Genomic DNA, 19,902 nt, shown 5'->3' on the forward strand with positions numbered 1-19,902 from the left:
TTTGTAGTTTGCCGCAGTGGCAGCCACAGTCACAGCCACAGCCGCAGAAATGCATTTACTTTGATTTGTTTTACGCTGCGGTGCAACAAATAGACAAAACCAATTTGAAGATGTTATGATAGTCAAAGTAAACGTCTGTTTGTATTTGTGTTTCGCCTGATTGGCCTTCAACTATGCCTCGAGGCAATGTCAAGTCTGGCATTTCTATTTAAGGCACTTATTTTCAATTATCGCAAAGTATTTCAGGTTTGGGTTCACAAAGCGAGAGACATGCAGACGACGCGACAGCGTCTGTCGAATTTGTCTGACAGGCAAGACAGAGACAGAGTTTTTGCCTCACGTCTGCGGCACGTGTGTTTGTTGCTTCATTATTGCGTATACGACGTGTGTGCGTCAGTTGGGGGATCGTGGCAAGTGCAGCGACTAACGACAATAAACAGGCAGAAAGTGCAACGCAATTTGCACATTGTACACATTATTATGCGATCGTCTCAGGATCGTCAAAATAAACAGCAGACAAAGTGTTGAAAACGCTTGATTTATGGCTAAGCAGCCGTAAGCTAGAGCAAATCGCAACGTGAAAAATTATAAATGAAAATGAAAAGGCACTTTGCGTTGCTGCCTGCCTGCTTGCTGCCTTGACTGCCATTGTTTACTTCCGCGAAATACAAAGCAGTGACGTCACAACGGCCGTCAGCAAAACGTTGCAATGGCCAAAAAAGCAACAAATTCAAGAAACGCGTATCGCGTATACGCCATGCTGGCGCCCAGAGGTAACCCAGCAGGCAATCCACAATCCACAATGGGCAAAACAAACGCAGCGTGTTGCTGTCCAAAGAAGAACAAAACATACGAGCGCGTTAACAGCTGAGTGCCGAAAGCTTTTTTTTTGTTGGTGGCCAAAAGCGAAAAGCTCTAACGCGCCGGCTAAACAGGCGATCCATCACAGATCGCCGTCGCCATTGGCATCGTCTCTGCCATCGGCCATTGTCCAGTATCTTCTCGACGGTGCGACGCTTCAGACGTGCGTTGAATGCTCCAAAAAAAATACACTTTAATATTCAATAAAATTATGCAATTTGCATATAAGTGTGTGTGTTAATGTGTGTGTAAAGTGCAGTGAAGTGATACAAAAAAAACTAAACAAATATTTTGGTAAAATACAAACAAATCTCAGATATATAAAATGCAAAATGAAATGAAATTTCTGCCAGCTGAAAAGATAAATATAAATATGGAAAATGTCACAGGAATTAATTAAATAAATTCAGGCAATGGCATTTCAGATGATTTAAACAAAAATATTTCGCTAGTCCATAGATCATCCGAAATGAAATTGAAAAAACTGAAAAGAAAAGAATATGTGAAAAGTGTTTGTCATGGGCTGTGGTGCGATTTGGATTGCTGCTGACGCCATCAACAGGCGAGCAGCCAATCAGTTAAGAGCAAAGATGATGGAAAAACCGACAACAACAAAAACAAACGACAAGAAAAACCAATAATAACATGTGTATAGATGACAACAACAAACAAATCATTAAAATTTGGGGACCGGCAAAATAAATTGCAGGAGCAAAACGTGTCAAGCATAACAGTCCCAAGTGGCTAGAAAGATAGAAAGAGTTTTTCTCTATAATTAAACCCAATTAGTTCCATTTACGAGATAAATATAAACAATCGTTAGAATGGACTGACGCACTTTGTTAAACTTGTTTATGCATATTACTCGTAAAAATGCCGCAATCGAACTTAATTTTCCAATTTTCATTACGATTTCCATCATTTCCGACGGCCCACGCATACATTTTTTGTTAATGAGGGGAATTGCCCACAGGTAGCGTTAAAAAGGCCAAAATAAATAAATAATTAATACGGTTAATCAACACGTGATGTGCCAAGGCATATTTATGAATCGCTCTCGCTGGCTCTCTATTTATTTATAATTCTCAAAGACTTGAGTTTGATTCATACTGGCAAAGTATTACGCTGCGTATACGTATTATTATATTATATATATACATGTGTTTTGCCCCAAAATGGCAGCCACAAATTCTCGACAGTCGAATTTTCAATTAGTCTGCGGTTGAGTTTTCTTTTCTTTGCCGTCGCTGTTTCTGCCTTTGTTTTTGCATTTAAAACCCAAAATAGATCCATTATTTTAATAGCCTGCTCTAAAGTATTTCGAAAATCGAACACCAACGAGAGCGAGCGAGAGAGCAATATGTAGGATGTGTGCTGCAATTTGTTGTGTATACCGACTATAACAAAATACAAAAGTCTGCGGCTACTTCAACCACAGATATACATATATATATATATATTCGGATATATATACGATTTCATGTAAATGAAATTTTTTGAGTGCGCTTTTTTGGTTGGCGAGACTAATGAAAAGTTAATTAGCAACTGTCGAAGCTGCAAATGCAGGTTTAACCACGTGCGAAACATGCAGCTCGTAAAACTGCAACCTGCAACGAGCCACTTGCAACATGCAACAGCAGCTGCAGCAACTGTGGCGCCTGTGGTTGCCGCTGCTTGCTGCGGTTGCCGATGCCACAGCTACTGGCAATGCCAATGCCACGACTTATGGCCACAGTAAACATGCAGCAACTGCGCTATAAACTGCGTCTGCAAACTGGATTAAAGCACGACTAGCGGTTACCCTTTAATCCAGTTACAGCTAACCGACGGTACTCAAGTGTTGGCATACCTCTTTCACCACATTTTCACAGGGTGTGAGCCATTAAAATGCGGCACTAAACGAGCCCGAGCAACGAACCGTTTACATATGCGTTGGGGCGTGGCAGAGGAGGGGCGGGGAGCGTGGAAGGGCAGCCGAGTGCGTGGCGTAAAAGATTTTCTGTAAAATTTTCCCTTATGACAAAAGAAAAACGAAAAGGCGCAAAGCAAAAAAACAAACAAAACATGGAACATGGCAGACTTTCGTTGGCTTTAGCAGAAGTCAAATGAAAATGGAAATTAAAAATCAAATAAATACATAAATATGTGATGTGTGCACAAAGGCAAAGAAGCACAAAGTTTTGTTTTTGTTTTTTTTTTTAACGATCTTTTCGCAAACACCATGCACCATAAATATTCAAGTAGTTTTCCAGCCAAAGCAATGTTATATTTATTTAAATTTCCATTTGATGTGGTGACTCGAAACTAAATGCATATTGCCACACACTTTGAGCCAATTCAGCAGAGTTTTTCTTTTACTTGCTTTTCAGCTTTTTTTATAGTTTTCAATTTGATTTATTGGCAATTGCGTCAGCACAAATTGAATTGAGCACCGCACGAAGAAGCAATCAATCGACACCTTTGCCACCTTTTGCCACTTTGCGTATACGCAATGTTTATTTAACCAAAAACCAAACCGAGATACAATATGCGTGTGTTATCTCTGTGATTTATATATAAATCAGATTTTTAAGTGCCGGGCGATTTTGTAATTCCGTTTCATGTCGGTTGTGCAAACATCGAGTAATTCTGTCTGCAACTTGTCAAAATAATTCAAATTGATGTCTCGTTAATGCCATCTTGCTTACTAGCTGCTAGTTGTTGTTGTCTCGTTCTCATTCTCGTTGTTTTCGTTGTTGTTGTCGCCCTACAAAGTGCTCAGCAGCACAATTAACATTGATGGACAAGCAAATAAGTGTACGACCAAAGATTCATCACAAATACAAATACAGAGCCAAAACCTAACCCAGACACAAGCACAAACACAGACTCTTGGCAACAGCAACAGGCACTTTGAAAGATTCCCAAGAAAATGTCGAGCGAAAATGATTTATGCTCAGCGCTATCCATAATCATATTGCTACCAATAAATTGGCATATTCGACAGGCTGAAGTCTGAATACCCTTTACGGAGAGTGTAGCCTCCCTTTAAATAACTAATTTGTATTCAAGAACTGTGCTTAGGAAAATATTAGAATTTGAAAAACTTAGATTTAAAGTTTTATTACCAAGAAATATTCAATAGTCAGTACAATATATAATTACAAAAGTCTTCGTCTGTTTTAATAATTATATAATTATCATATGTTGATAAAACAATTCTTGCTTTTGCTTAGCAATTTTAATAACGAAGACTTCTGTTGTAAATTTAAAAATTCTTTTCTTAGTTGAAATAAATAAATTTTCTCTTAAAAAGTAAAAAGAATGCTCACGAAAATATTAGAATTTATTTAAAAATCTTTTTCCAAGAAAAAGTAATCTTTAATCACTATGAAAAGTAATTCTGATTACAAAACTCATCACATAAATTTATTATATGTTAAAGAGAAAATTCTTTTTTTTTCAGTAATGATATAATTATTATATGCTAATTAGGAAATTTATTCTTTGGTTTAGTAATTTTGATATTGAAAACTTAAGTTGTCAATGTAACAATACTTTTCTTAGTTTTTCGCATAAAATAAATTTTCTCTGGAAATGTAAAAAAATGCTCATGAAAATATGATAATTTCGGGATAAAATAAATTTTCTCTGGAAATGTAAAAAAATGCTCATGAAAATATGATAATTTATTTGAAAACCATTTACAAATAAAAAGTGATCTTTAATCACTAACAAAAGATTTTCTGATTATCATATAATTCATAATTACAAAATTCCTTATTTGATTTGATTTGAATATTCACAAAAAAAAATAATACTGATTTAAATATGTAATTACAAAATTCTTCTACAAACTAATTTCAATTTCAATAGAGCGCTAGGCTAGCCTTTAAAAATTGATTTCTTGGTTAATTCTTTTTTTTTTTTGGCAATATAAAATTTATCTCAGCAAAATTAAACGCTTGACAATTTTAGAAATTTACTTGGCGCAGATTAGTTTTCTCGGAATCAGCGAGAAACTCGCCACTAGTTCGATTAGTAAGCACAATTCTTACGAAATGTTTAAATTCGCGCTGTGAGCAGACCTTCAAACGCTTGTCTTTGTGCCAGTCAAAATGCAATCAGCTGATTCATGCAAATCAACAGAAACGAAAAGCGAGCATCGAGCACTGCGAACTGCGAACTGAGTGCGAATATGCAAAATAGATTCAAACGAATGCAAATCATTCACTTTAGGAGATTTTTGATGTCTGACAATGATTAAACCAAAACAAAAGTCACAAGAGATTGACAGCAGGAACCAAGAATAACCCGAAAATGCAGCTGGCAGAAATTTTAACGAATGCAATTCGCAAAATGAAAGTAAATAATTTTAAAGTAATCGAAATTGTTTAAAAATAGGAAACAAGACGAAAACCCAAACCAATAATTGGAAATAACTCAAAAAAATACGCATAAAAAACATCAACAAAAGAAAATGTATACTTGAACTGAAGGTGCGAACAAATGTTTTGGAAATGTGTGAACAACCTGGGCCAAGGAGCTGCAATAGCCACAGTCACAGTCAAAGTTATAATAGCCATAACGAACAGACAGCTCTAAACAATTATGAAATTAATAGTCTCTTAATTGGCCGCGATTATTGAAAACAAAAAACAAATACGAGTATCGGCAGCACATTGAACCAGCCGCCGAATTGTGAACAGCATTGAACTCGGTGAAAGCAAAGAAAATACCGTGCAAAAGTGAAAAGTGAAAAGTGTGTGTGTGGGACAAACTTAGCAAAGAGTTTGGCAAATCAATTCGATTCGCTTTGATTCGACCTTCAGCAACAGCAACAGCAACAGTTCATTGGCTGGCCATGAAGCACGAGAAGAGTCTAGCGTTGACCGCTGCCTCCAAGCAGCGACAACAGCAGCAACCACACTTGTCCGATGCCTCCAATCCACGCAGTCCCATCACCAAGGCCTTTGACTTTCTTCCCTGGCCACGAAGTCGCAGCAAAGCATCATCTGCTGCCGCTGCAGCGATTGCAACTTCAACAGCAGCGTGCAGCAAACTGGGGGAACAAACACAAGCGATGGGCGACAAGCCAGCCGAAGTGCATTATCACAGGAATATCTTTCGAAGCGGCGGCGGACTTATACGCGACATGCTCGTCGGGGACAAGGACAAACCGCATAAGGAGAAGCCACCGCAATCACCGCTCTCGGTGGCCAAGAAGGCGCAACGCAAACAGAAGCAGCTGGCACGCAACAAAAGTCTCGACATACGCGAACTAATTGGCTGCGTGGAGAATGAGAACGAGCTGGCGCCTCGAGCTTTGGTGCAATCCTCGTTGGCAGCGCAGCGTTTCCTCGATGACACCTATATCGACAGTAAGCCGCGACACATACTCTTCAACGACGACGAGAACACGGTGTATCTCATCAAGAAGGAGCAGCCGGTGGCAGCGAGCAAAGCGCAGCATAAGCCGCAGCAGCCCACGAGCAATGGCAACAGCAATGGCAATGGCAACGGCGATGTGCTGAAGGCGCGTCTCAAGTTCAAGCGGTTGCCCAGCGACCATTACGCTGCCTCGCCGGAGGCGTTGCGTCGTGCACAGCAGCTGTATCAACGCTCCGAGCAGCGACACATGTTGCAGCGTCGCAAGAGTCTCAGTGATGGTTGCTCGCATTACGAGCAGCAGAGCAGCTCGAGTCTGAGCAGCGGCGGCAGCAATTCAGCTGGAGGCATTATGCTGGAGCGGCCCAAGACGGATAAGCCGCGTAAGAAGCTCTCTTTCAGGGAGCCCATCGAGGCGGGTCTCTCACCAGTTGTCGTGCTGCTCGCCGAGCAGCAGCAGCGCAGAGCAGGACAACAACGACAACACCAGCAACAACATCAGCAACAACAACAAGAACGTCAGCGACGTCGCAGTTCGCCATTGGAGCGCACATCAATGGGGCACTGTGGGTCGGACTGTGATAATTTATGCAATAATCGCACAAAGGATGCAATTTCCTGCGCCGGCAATGCGGCAAGTGATCCCGAGGTGGGTACGCCACGGGGCGTATACGTAATTTGCTTTGTTTTTGCTGCTGCTACTGCTGCCAACTGCTTGGCTCACTTAATTGCTTGCCGAGCGGATTAATATTAATTGTTTTGTTACCCATTCAACATATCTAGTATAACATATATCTCCCTTCTCTCTTTGCAGTCTCAGGCCATGCGCATTGTGCGCACCGTCGGACAAGCCTTTGAAGTGTGCCACAAATTTAATCTTCATAAGAATTCCCTGGAGCCCAATGACGAACGCTCCGATGTCTCATCGTCGGAGCTGCTCGATGTGGAGCAAATCAGCGAGCAACAGCTCAGCGACGATGGCGGACTCTGTGTCCTCGCCAGCGATACGCCAAAGAAAGGTAAGTGCACAGTATTTAGATAAAGATAAAGATACAGAGACATACTCGTATACATGATAAAACGTCTGATAACCCGACTCGATGCGATTCGATTCGATTCGCCCACTCTCATCTCGGTCGTTGCTCGCAATAAATAAATGAAAAGCTGGCGTTGACACTGTCTCGCTGACTTTGCCATTTCCTGGGGATAACCAACGACTCGATTCGACTCATCTCGTCTCGTGTCGTCTGGCCACTTGTGGCCCCTTCTGGACTGCATTAGTTTTGCAATTGGGTTTCAGTTTTGGCATTGCAATGCAAATTTCGTTGCTGTTTAATTTCGAATTCAGTTCGATGCAAAGCGAGCCACAAAATTTGCATTTAAATTGCATTTTACACAGCACAGCACAACTTGGACAGAGACAATGTAAACTGCAGAGGACATTTTAAACGATAGCACATTTAAGAATTTAAGCAACAGCAACAAAAAAATTAATAAACAATTAAAAGCGAATGGCAATGGGGAAATTAAACAAATTAATACATTTCATTACCACAACAAAAAATACGTATTTCTATAATGTAAAGCATTGAAATATTGAGCATGTGTGTGGCAGAAATTCGAAAAAAAGCACTTCATCGCGTACACGAGTATTGCCTTAATTTTCCAATCATCTCAAAGCGGCTTTTCACCATTTTCGAAGCACTTTGACGTCACCAACGCCACGTCGTCGCTGCCAAAGCAATAAGCAATGAAGGGGCACAAAAAAGAAAACAACAGAGAAAAAAAGTAAAACCAAACAGAAAGAAATATTTCAATTTCGTCTTTTTCTTTTGCCTCTCTCTACCTTCTGTTGTTTCTTCTGCCGTCTAAAACAAGCGCACGACATCATTCGCTGAAAATTCGCAGATAATAGCTAATATATTCAAGTATCTCGAGTATGAGTTGAATGGGGCGACGGCGACTTCTTCTGCCTACATCAGACAGACAGACAGACAGATGGATGGATGGATGATTATAGACGTATTGTGTTTGGCTCATTCGCTGCGCCATTTTGAGCAAGCTCGTCGTGTCTTTTACCTGTTGTAATACAAAACCGAAACTTTTGTCGCCGCGTTACACGCAAAAATCACGTGTCATCGTGTGGTGTATAGGCGTGTGGGCGTGGCTGCTCTGGAGGCGGCATACAGGAGACCGCAATTGGCATTCAACATTTGGCATTTGGCATGGCCAAGACGGGCGTGTGCCAAAAATAATAATTAATATATTTATTTGCCTTTTGCAAACCGCACAAATTTTTACTACTCTTTCTATATATGGCGGTCTAATTATGAATACCCTGTAATTTATGATTGAAATAATACAGTTGATACTTAGTTCTTAGACAAAGGAATGCAATGCATTATTTAATTTTAATTCTGATTATTGCTGGGTATTTTGTAGTCGATTATTTCATAGCAACGCCTGCTCACTTGTTAATATTCATATTTTTGCGGGCGTCTGTTGACTTTTTAAAAAAATTATTTTCGCTTAGCTGCCGTTTGTTGTGGGTTGTGTGTGCTATGTGCGATGTGCGATGTGGGTTGTGTTCGCTTTGAGCTTATGAGCAACAGATGCTGCCTTTGTGTCTATGCTGAAAGATGTCATGTACATGAGATAGTAATAAAACCTAATAATAATCGCTCAGCGATTAAATCAAAAGCCACAAGAGACTGTTGTCAGGGACAAGGTCTTGACTACTAAATGCAGTTTAAAAGTATGCTATAGTTTTTTTCCCTACAATAATTTAAAGAGAAATTCAAATTTGTATAAAATAATATAGTCGATAAAGCGTAATTTTAAAGCTTGAGTCATGAATTTTGGTATTCCTGATTATACCCGCTACCCATAGGGTAGAAGGGTATTATAACTATTATTATAAATGTATTATTATAAATGTATGTAACAGGTAGAAGGAGGCATCTCCGACCCTATAAAGTATATATATTCTTGATCAGCGTCAACAGCCGAGACGATATAGCCATGTCCGTCTGTCCGTCTGTGTGTCTGTCCGTCTGTCCGTCTGTCCGTATGAGACACTGGATCTCAGAGACTATAAGAGATAGAGCTATAATTTTTTTTCGACAGCATTTGTTATGTTTGCACGCAGATCAAGTTTGTTTCAAATTTTTGCCACGCCCACTTCCGCCCCCGCAAATCAAAAAAATCGAATAACAAGCGTAATTTTAAAGCTAGAGTTCCGAGTTTTGGTATATATAATAACTATTATAGTAGTTATGATGGGTGCGATCAGATAAAAATTGTCGAAGTTATTAAAGAAATACTTTTGTATGGTCAAAAACGCCTACTTACTAGGGGTCTTAGTTGCTTTGGCTGACAATCGGTATATTGTGACGTCTATGGTATATTTTGAATGCGGTACTATGTACCAAATATACCATTTGGTATTTTTTAGTATTTTTGCAGCATATTCGGTATATTTTGAGAAAATACCGCAAAATATATTTCTTTTATTCAAAATGGGTAGCGGGTATCTCACAGTCGAGTACACTCGACTGTAGCTTTCTTACTTGTTTTGGTTTGGGATTATTCAAAAAGTAATTTTATATATTTAAGATGTAGTAGTATATCAATATACCACATGCATGATTTAGTATATTTTAAATGCAGTAACATATTAATATACCATATTTAACATATTAATATAACATATTAATATACTATATTTCAGTATTTTTTGGTATATTAATTTCATATGTTTTAAGAATAACACCGACATTTAAAGCTTTAACATAGTCACAATTTTTGGTACATACTTAAGACTTTGTGATTCAGTTTAAAATTCTAAAATTTAGTTGCTTTTATTGACCATCTGGAATATTTTGTAATTTATGGCATATTTTAAAAGTTGTAATATATCAATATACCAAATGTAAATTTTTGTATATATTAATTTGGTATATTTTAAAAATATTTCCGAAATTTGTTGTTCTAATGAAAAATGGTTAGCGTTTATCTATTGTTTTGTTTTATATTTTTTGATGATAGTAGTTAAATAAATTTAACTGTAGTCTCCTGTTGCTATGATTATAAATAATTTCAAAATAGACATTAACATAATCCTAAGCTGTAGGTTGAAAGGGAAATTCTAAGAACTTTGAGCACTTTTAAGTTGTCTATTTTCGCCACTTGTTTGCACTGATGTTAACAGCTTGTTTTATTGTTCAAACTAATTGTTTGGCGTTGACTTGCAGCTGTTGGCATGTTTAGGCATTATTTGTGTCTTCTACTCAATTGGTAATTAGGTCATTTCGATTGAAACTTGATGGATCGATGTACGAAAATAGCTGGAGTAAAACATGTGCATCACATACGTAATCATTTTGTAGTCGTAATTTTAACCTTGCGTAGCTCAAAATCCTTGTTTCACAAATAATATTCAGTGGGGTGTGAGTGGCAAAATTTAGTTATATGAACAATTAAATGCGTCAAACTAATTGCAAATGGCGAGGGAAAATTTTTCAAATGCTTTCAAGTGAAACAATACGCAGTTATTAGCAGTCACAGCAGCCTCAGCCTCCGACTCAGGTGCGAGGTGAGCGCCAAATAGCTGAAATATTTATATGATCTCTCCCTGTCTCGCTCGCCCTCGCTTACGTTACGAATTTTACGATTTTCCACATCATCGCTGGCCACTTTTCATTTACACGCGCAACGGCAAAAACAAAAATGGAAAACTACGATGAAAATTAAATTTCAGTTTTTGCAGCATCTCTCAGAAAATTGTTAAAATATTTGCACACAAATCAAATATCAAGCGAACAATACCCAAAATAAACACGGCAATCAACTATGCAGGACTCTTGGGTGGGAAATGATGTTAAAGGGAGACGAAGGGGGGACGAAGTGGGGTGTGTATAATTATATCATTATTTATTGTATGCGCAGCATAATCAAAACAAATATTGAAATCAAGCTGCTGTAATTAAGTGGAAATTAAGTGCAAAAAAGCCGCTGACCAAAGGAACAGCAGGTGTACAAGTGTGTGAAAGTATGTGTGCGTGAGACCGTGTGTGTGTGTGAGTGCGACCTTGATAAATGGCTTCAACTCGTAGCTGCGTTCACTAAATCTGTAACCATTCTGCTCCATAATTTATAGATCACTTGGCCATAACGCCCGATTTGAACCACACGCAACCACAGAGGCCAAACCACTTGGAGCTGCTGCCAACACAGTCGAGTCTACGCAAATCGCCCAACTTGCTGGTGAGTAGAAATCTGCGTAGAAATTCCCCTACTTCTATCAAATCGTATTGAAGTAATTATTAAGCACTTATCAGCATATTAAATTCAAGAATTTAACAATTAAAATGCCATAAAGTGGCGCACCAAAGTAAAAACCCATTAGAGTACGAGTCTGTATTTCGTTTAGGTCATTTCTATAAATTTCATATTCAAAAATAACACCAACAACAAATGCTTTTTGTTTATCCTAAAGTAAAAACAAAGGCATCGACAATAAAATAACATTTGAATTCACATTATATCGAGGCACTTTTTTTTAAAGCTCCCCTATTCAACCGCCTGACTATTTAAAAATTGATTGTGCATTTAATATAAATAAACATCACATGCGCCAAATAATTAAATATAAACCAATGTAAACAAATATTTCATTGTTCGATGTGTAAATAGAAAAATAGAAAGCAAAGCCAACAAATCGCATGGAATTGCAATAAATTCTAAGCCCTTTTCTCTCTCCCTCTCTCTTTATATATTTATTTATAATTGTAAAATAAATATAAATACATTTTAGAATACTCTAAAAATATAACAAATCAAATGGAGCGTTTATGTATTCAATACCCATCAAAATTTATTTAAATCGAATTCAAAAATTTGCTCATCAAAATTTCTAGAAATTTCGCAACGCTTAAAAATTAAGTATACGTCTTGTGTGTACTAAACTCAGCATGCGTCAAATAAAAAATAATACATTTCGCTGTAATTTTCGAGAAAGCTCGTGATGCTTAAACATAAAAAAAATACTTTTATTTTATTTTGAAATGAAATGTAAACAACGTAAAGAATTTCAAAATAGTTTTCCTGGCATAGTTTTTACACAGTTAATAAAAGTTGGCGAGATATGAACTATAAATAAAATAAATTATAAATAGTGCACATAAGTTGTGAAATTTATAACAGTATGAGGTAAAGAAAATACGGAATTTGAAATGTTTTCTTCATTCTTTCCTAGTGCGATGTGGAGGACAAATCACCAGGATCGCCGTCATCACCGCGCACTGAGATTACACAGCTGAAGGATCAGCTGGAGGCACAGGCACAGCAGACGCGTCAGGCATTGGGACAATTGATGCTGGTGCGTGAGCAGCTCATCTCGGAGACAAATGCGCGCATCGAGGCGCAGGTAAATACCAGAAGAAGTCAACTACTCTCGACTTATACTTACCTCCTCTTATAATTTCCTTCACAGGCGCGCACTCAACAGCTGCTGCAACAGAATCGAGAGCTACTCGAACATCTCGCCTCTTTGGGAGCCTACAACGAGCAACAGAGCGCCGGGCTGACCTCGGCGAACATTGGAATGGCACCACAGGTGAGTCAAAGTCTCGTCACTTAACTGCAGAGTTTATGTTGTTTGCCCTCCTTTGCGCTCCTCCCTCGAAAAACAAATTTCGCTTTGATTTATGCCTTCATAATTTTGGTTGCGAAGCGAAGTAATCGAATCGTATTCGATAATGAATTGTATTGAAGAAATGAAAATATTTTTGCATTGCATGTTTATTTTACATTTTGCTGCCCGCCGAGTTATGTTTTCTTTTTTTCTTTATTGCGTTTTCGTTTGCACGTTTTTCACTTAACTCTCTCATTGTTTGTTTGTTTGTTCATTTGCTGTTCGTATTGTTGTTCATTAATCGAGTTAAGCAGCAGTGTTATTGACTTCAAGCATCCCCCTTTCCAACACCAACAGCAGCAACAATCGCAGCTGCAATTGCTGTTGCAAGCGACCAGCAACAACAACAATTTGGCCACCATCAATCAGCAGATCAACAATCTGGGCAACATCAATCAGCAGCTGACCTCGCTAAGCCATCAGCTCAGCGGTCTCAATCAGCAGAGTCAGAATCTCCAGAACCTGCAGAGTCTGCAACAGCAACAGCAACAACAACCGTCTTCCTCGGCAACTTCGTCGCAGCAATTGACGCCGCCAACACCGCCTGTAGGCGCTAGCGGTGGCAGTGTTTTTCCCTCTATGAGCCAACTGCATGGCATCAGCAGCCAGCTACAACAACAGCAACAACAGCAGCAGCAGGATGCGCTCTCTAAGGATCTGTTTCAAGTCAATCAGGAGCTGCTGAATCGCCTGCAGGCGCTGAATCTTAATGCGAATGCAACGCAGACGCAGCAAGCGCAGCAGCAGACACAACAGACGCCGACGGCATCGCCGCACAACTCGTACTTCTTTGTCAATCCGTTGTCCTGCACACCAGCCACGCCCTCAACCCTGAGCAATAACAACAACAACAACAATAGTGCAGCCAATGCATTCAATTTCCTGACATCACCAGGTGGACTCAATGCGGGAACTTTAACGCCATCGCCGCTGGGCACGCTGAATCGCAACTCGTTCACGGGCAGCACTTCGCTCAACGAGGACCTGCGTCTGAGCATCGAGCAGAACCTCAACAATCTGGAGGAACAACTCAAGGTGGCCGTCTCCAATGGCAATCTCGCTGGCTTGGCCTGCGGCGGCGGTTCAACTGGCACTCGCGACACGAGTCGCAGCTCCTCGACGCTGGACTCGCCTTCGTCGCCCCGGCAACGCAGCAGCAATAACAATCTGAGCCCGGGCAGCAGCAGCCACAGCAATAGCACCAGCAATAACAACAACAACGGCAACGGAAACGGTAGTAATAATAATAATAATGCGAGGGAAACACGCTTCAATACCGTGCTCTTGCGGGTCACCGATGAGGCGGGTCACCAGCGTAAGCTGTCGGCCACGCCCAGTTTCATCACTCGCAGCACCAGCGAGAAGGTGCCAAACCGCAGCCAAATGATGAGCCAAGTGCAGCGAACAGCCTGGGCCAGGCATACCACAAAGTGAGGAGTGAGCGATAGATGGATCAGCTCTTGAATTATGAATTATGAATAGTAGTCCAGTTAAGCTAAGTTGCGAGTGTGTGAATGAATGTGACTATGAATGAGAATTTGAGTGCGTCAGAGTATGAGTAACAGTATTAAATAATAGCGCAAATTTCGTTATAATCGTAGTTTGCATTTTAAGTTTGTCGGCAGAACTTCTCTAGTCATGCGAAAGTATTTTTCAAAAACATTATCTACAGGATACAAACTGCAGCATATCACAAAATACTATAATTAACAAGAAATTCTAGGATTCAAGAAAAAATATAAAAAAAAAACAAAATTAAATAATTATATGGAAAAAAGTATTTTCTCTCCCCTATTAAAGTGTCAAAAAATGTGTAGTTAATAAGTTCTCCCCTAAAAACTATATTTACGAATATTTTAGTTTAAAGAAAAATAAAACTATTTTGTAATTCGTTGTTATTTAATGTAATACTTCCAAAATTGTTTGCTCAATGAATAACCAGTGAAATCAGAAAATAATTATATTACACATAAATAAAAACTAATTAGTTGCAGCAACTCTTTAAGTACATTATACTTAAATGATTATTTATTAAGCTACAAACAACAATACATACAATGAACAACAAACAGCAAATAAAACTGAAAATGCATATAAATAGTCGAAACACACAGCCATATATAATCATTATGTTTCGTACTTTCTCTAGGCAAACCATTTGTGCACTTTACGCAACATTGAACAATTTTCCTAATGAGTTTTCAGCAGTAGTCGCAGCAGCGCCAGTAAATTGTTGCATACTTTCGAGCGCAGCGCGAATTGTCAGCTAAAGCGGCAAGGCAAAAAAGTGCTGCATACTTTTGCGCGCATTTGTATTACGCGCCTGGATTGTGAATGGCCAAACAGGCAGTGCATAAATCTCGCTTGATAAATGAAAAACGATGGCAAGCAGAAGTTACACGCAAAAAAAATCTCAAGTGTCGTGCAGCCTCCCACTCTTCTTCTTCTCGTATTTCCAATCTGACTCTCTCACACTCTTTGGGGCACTGGTGGACAGCAATTTGCGCACATAACTCATTTGCATAAATTTACACACTGACTTTCATTTTTTTTTGTGTTTTTTGTGTCGTTTTGTTTATGCTCTGTGCTCATTTTCACAGCTTTCGTCGACGGCTAAAGTGGCTCGATGGTTTCAACAGCTGCCCTGGCATACCGCCTCATTGTCTCGGCCCGAAAGCGGTTTCGTATCCGGCGACTCACGCTCTGAGAAGTATCAGGAGGATCATTTCTATGGCGGCATGGCGGTAAAGGAAACGGATGATTTATGCGATGAATTTCTGCTCGTCGAGGGCAGCAGCACCATTTGGACTAAGTTAAGCGCCAAAAAGCGTCGTAAATTGCTTGGCATGCGTTTGGGCAAAGTGACAACATTTTGAACATTGTCCCCGCAAATGTTTCCCATCTTCCCCAAGAACCAAGTAATAACCACTACCAACCGTAATGTGTGCGTTTATTAGCTGTTAAGTGAGTATTTTTCGTAGACATAGCCTTAAGCAATGGCAATTTTTAAGGCCAGCTACACGAGATAGAATAGATAGAGATGTAAGTTAGTTAATATGAAAATCAATAGACTAAATGACCAAATTAACCCAAACGAACGACATGCTCATTGAAATGCCATGAACACTGACTCACACTCACACACACATTCACAGACACTCAAGCTCACAAGAGATGGAGAAAAAAGCAAGCGAAAGGTATGAATAAGCTTAGCTATAAGTCAATTAGCGAGCATAATGCTTAAGCTCAATGTGTATTTAAGTATTAATAAACTAAGTGAAAGTATTTCGCATGTAAGACACAACGTCAGCCAGCCGAAAGACAGACAAGCTTTCAGGCAGCAGCCAGGCAATTCATTAGGTGGACAAAACAGGTCGCATTTATCATACGCCCGTGGCACGAACCACGAAACATAATAAAAGCCCCTCCAATTGCTGCTTAACTTGGCCAACTTTTCATGTTTGAGAAAAACTGGTTATTAAGCTAAGCAAACATTCACACAAGCGTAAAAGGGAGAAAAGGAAATGGAGAAACGGTAGAGCAAAAACACTGCAGCTTCCTTACGGATTTGACTTGCTGGAAAATATATCGTATGGCAAAGCAAATAAGCCAAGCCTGGCAATGGCAACAAGGACACACACACACACATACACACCGAGACCACACATTGTGGATTGTGTTGTGTGTGCACGCAAAATGTTTGTTATTCATAAATTTTTCAGCATCAAGCATTTTATGCATAAATCGATGCCACTTTTATGTGGTCGTGTGTGTGTTCGTATATTTTCGGGGAGTAACTCTATAAATTTACTGCAGCTGCGGCACCCACAACACACACACACACACACAAACACACTGAAACTAACAATTGCCTGGCGGGTAAAATTGGCGTACAAGTGATTACCACACTGCGAGTGGTTTTGAGTGGGTTTTAAGGGGAACTTCGCAAAGCAGGTAGATAGTTTAAACATTTCAACATTCGATAGTTTTAAAACGAATTTAAATTTAATTAAACAATCAAACTAGCTGAATAAGTAGCTTAAGCGAACCGACGATTTTCCTAACGATTTTAGGGCATTTGATTTCTCATTTTAACATAGCTAAAACCAAAAAAAACAAATTAAAACAAAATTCGCATTAAAATTAAAATAATGTACGTAAATGGTTTTAGTTAATTTATGCAACAATTTTTGAGACTGAAACTGAAATTTGTACTAAGCATAAATCGTGCGAAAGAAAGAGATCGAAAAACATGCGCACACACACATACATATGTCACACACACAAACACACACACACACATTCCATGAGCATTTTTTTTTTGCAAAAAGAAAAGCTATTTAATATTAGATTAATTCTATTTTATGTCATTAAGTTCAGGCAACAAAATAAAGTGAATAAAAAAAATAAAATGCACACATGCAGTTTTAAGTGCCAGTTGCCAGGCGAGTGTCGTTGTCACTGTTGTTGTTCCTCTTATAATTGTTATTGTTGTTGCTGGCGTTGCACACTTTGGTGTTCAATTAATTTAACGTGCTTCGCTTGTAACAGTGAACAGCGAACAGCATTCCAGCAGCAGGACATGCGAGTACACACACATACACAGCAAGTGGGCTTGGCTGCCTCCACTATATACGAGTCCAGATAGGAAACGGGAGGAGGCGTGGCCAAAGGGGCGTGTGTGTGAACGAGCGTATCGCATATTGAAAATTAGAAAACAAACCCAAGGCAACAGCAGCAGCTCGTGTGCGGTCATAATTACCAGGACAGCGCAACTACAAAATATAAAACAAAAACAAAAACAAAAAATAAAATACAGCAAAAAAAAAGAGAGCGAAGCGAAGTGAAGCGCACTAATGGAGCGATGAGCAAATGAAAAATGAAAAACGCACGACATGCGATATTTTTTTCAGCTTTTTTTTGACACTTTTTGGGGCAGAGGCCCGGGACATAATTACACAAAGCTAAAAGGCATGTAAATATAGTGCTCCTATAACAGGAGGCCAATGCCTGACCCTGAACACTGGAAGTTTCACATCACCCATACGCAGTGTGTGCACGTCGACTGCTACGGCAAAATCATCAACATGTGAGCTATGTGACAGCAACGAGAAGCAGTTGAAAGTGCCGCGTGTCCTGTCGCCTCGTGAACGTCATTCACTTACACACTCACACTTGTATTCATACTCATACTCACACACACTCACTTTTTCCACGTACATTCATATTCACATTTATTGCGTGGCTTCGCCAACGCCAACGTCAGCGTCGACTCGTTTAATTCACATTTTATTTACGCTTTTGTTGCTGCTGTTGCCGTCTGCTGTCTGCTGGTCTCGTAATTGTTGCTTCCTTGGCCAGGACATGGATATACTCGCATAGTACGTTCGCGTTGGCGCTGCACAGCGGACGTGTTTGCGCGGCTTCCAGCTCAACACGGTTTAGTTAAGTTCGCTTAGGGTCAGCTGAGTTACAATTGTGTGATGCAAACGAATGGGGCGAATGAAAATGTGGAGCCAACTGCCGAGTCCGCGGACTCCATGCGCAGCACACCAGCCGCAATGCCGCGTCGTCCCAAGCCGGGCATATTGCGGCTGGACATTGGCAAGCCACGGCGTTCATCAGGTGGTTCTGTGGACTTTCGATGCGTGAGCTCCGTGCCTGGATGTGGAGGTGGCTCTGGCGTAGCCAGCAGTGGAAGTGGTGGCGCCAACAGTGCCACAGGCGCCAACAGTGAGGTAAGTGAGCATGATTTACTGGACACCAGGGAGTGCTTACGATTTGCTCCCCACACTCACACACACACGTGCAGAGCACCGAGCACTGAGCAGTAAGCGCAGCTGCCGCAAAAACCAAACCAAAAACCAATAGCCATAAACAAGCAGCACCTGGTCGAAAAACCTAACCATGCCTTGGATGGATGCCAAAGGCGGCTAACAGATCAAATCGTTTGTAACTCGTTTAGAAAATTTACCTGAACGAGCAGCTTATTATGGCTAAGTAGACGAGTGAATGCCCTAGGGGAGTTTTCATTATATGAATGGCTTCTATAAAGAGATTCCTAATGCAATCAGGCTTGAGGTGTTGTTCACTTTCGAATCTCCAAAGCGACTCTATAAAATGATAATACAGTCATCGTACAATGTGAGCAATGAACTTCTGGTTAATACCGTATAAAGCAGCATACAGTTCAGACAAAATTGATAAATGTAAAGTTGTCCTAGAGGGTAATATGTTTTACCTACATTAAAACTTATAGCCTTTTTCGAAAATTCATGTTATTACAGCAACAAATTTCTACCGAAATGATGAATATAATATTACAAAGTCAAGCTGGCTATAAAGACCTTTAAAAGTCTTTTGAATCATTCGCCAAATCATTAGCTGTATACGAGCAAATTTCTACGAAATGATTCCTGCAAACAATTTCTGTTGAAATCACATAAATGCGAAATTAAAAAAATACCTGCACAGGTTAATGATCGTATTACTTGAATAATGACAAAAGAAACACAATAATATGGGGTCTCTTATCTAATAATAGATTTGGCAGAGTTCGTATTGCATCATTTAAATGACAGATTTAGCTTTAATATGATTTCTGGAATCTATTGAATAGAATCGGTTTTTAGTATAAAAATCAATTTTTTAATGAGTGAAAAACTGTAAGGGACTGACAGATCTATTCTCTTTTAAGCCATTAAACTGGAATGCAATATTTTAATGTAAACAATTTAATGAACGCATACTCAACCTAGTAAAGTAAAAAGTCCTTAGTCCGTATCTGATTAAATCGCTGTTTTGTGTTCCCTTTAAAAGCAACACATATAATTTGAGTGGGGTCATCAACGCAGCGCAGCGTAGCGCATGCAGATGGGCAGTTAGACCGCACCCAGGACAATAGAACACACGACTCACGCACTCAGGCACAACACAAATGCGCAGTCGTTAAGTCATAAAGCTAATGTGGAATCTCAGCA

General features: G+C 39.6%; 2 protein-coding genes across 8 annotated transcripts in view; both read left to right on the top strand.

Moving 5' to 3' along the window:
• LOC117571759 (capon-like protein) overlaps window positions 1-17,346 on the top strand; it is a 56,445-nt gene extending 39,099 nt beyond the window's left edge. For 2 of the 7 annotated variants that reach the window (XM_034254114.2, XM_034254113.2), the window contains exons 6-10: window positions 7,043-7,247; window positions 11,387-11,493; window positions 12,485-12,655; window positions 12,722-12,844; window positions 13,220-14,672. In XM_034254114.2, the coding sequence (XP_034110005.1) occupies window positions 7,043-7,247; window positions 11,387-11,493; window positions 12,485-12,655; window positions 12,722-12,844; window positions 13,220-14,356 (1,743 nt within the window). In that variant the 3' untranslated portion in view covers window positions 14,357-14,672. Of the gene's footprint in view, window positions 1-5,244; window positions 6,878-7,042; window positions 7,248-11,386; window positions 11,494-12,484; window positions 12,656-12,721; window positions 12,845-13,219; window positions 14,684-15,522 lie in introns of those variants that run through there. The other 5 variants (XM_052003909.1, XM_034254115.2, XM_034254112.2 and 2 more) reach the window with 5 other exon arrangements.
• A 780-nt stretch (window positions 17,347-18,126) lies between these two features.
• Window positions 18,127-18,939, top strand: LOC127565450 (transmembrane channel-like protein). Its single transcript, XM_052003929.1, has one exon. The coding sequence runs from the start codon at window positions 18,406-18,408 to the stop codon at window positions 18,754-18,756; it is 351 nt and encodes a 116-aa protein (XP_051859889.1). The 5' UTR covers window positions 18,127-18,405; the 3' UTR covers window positions 18,757-18,939.
• The last annotated feature ends 963 nt before the right edge of the window (window positions 18,940-19,902 follow it).

The sequence above is a fragment of the Drosophila albomicans genome, chromosome 3 (genome assembly GCF_009650485.2).
Source record: "Drosophila albomicans strain 15112-1751.03 chromosome 3, ASM965048v2, whole genome shotgun sequence".
Classification (NCBI taxonomy): Eukaryota; Metazoa; Arthropoda; class Insecta; order Diptera; family Drosophilidae; genus Drosophila; species Drosophila albomicans.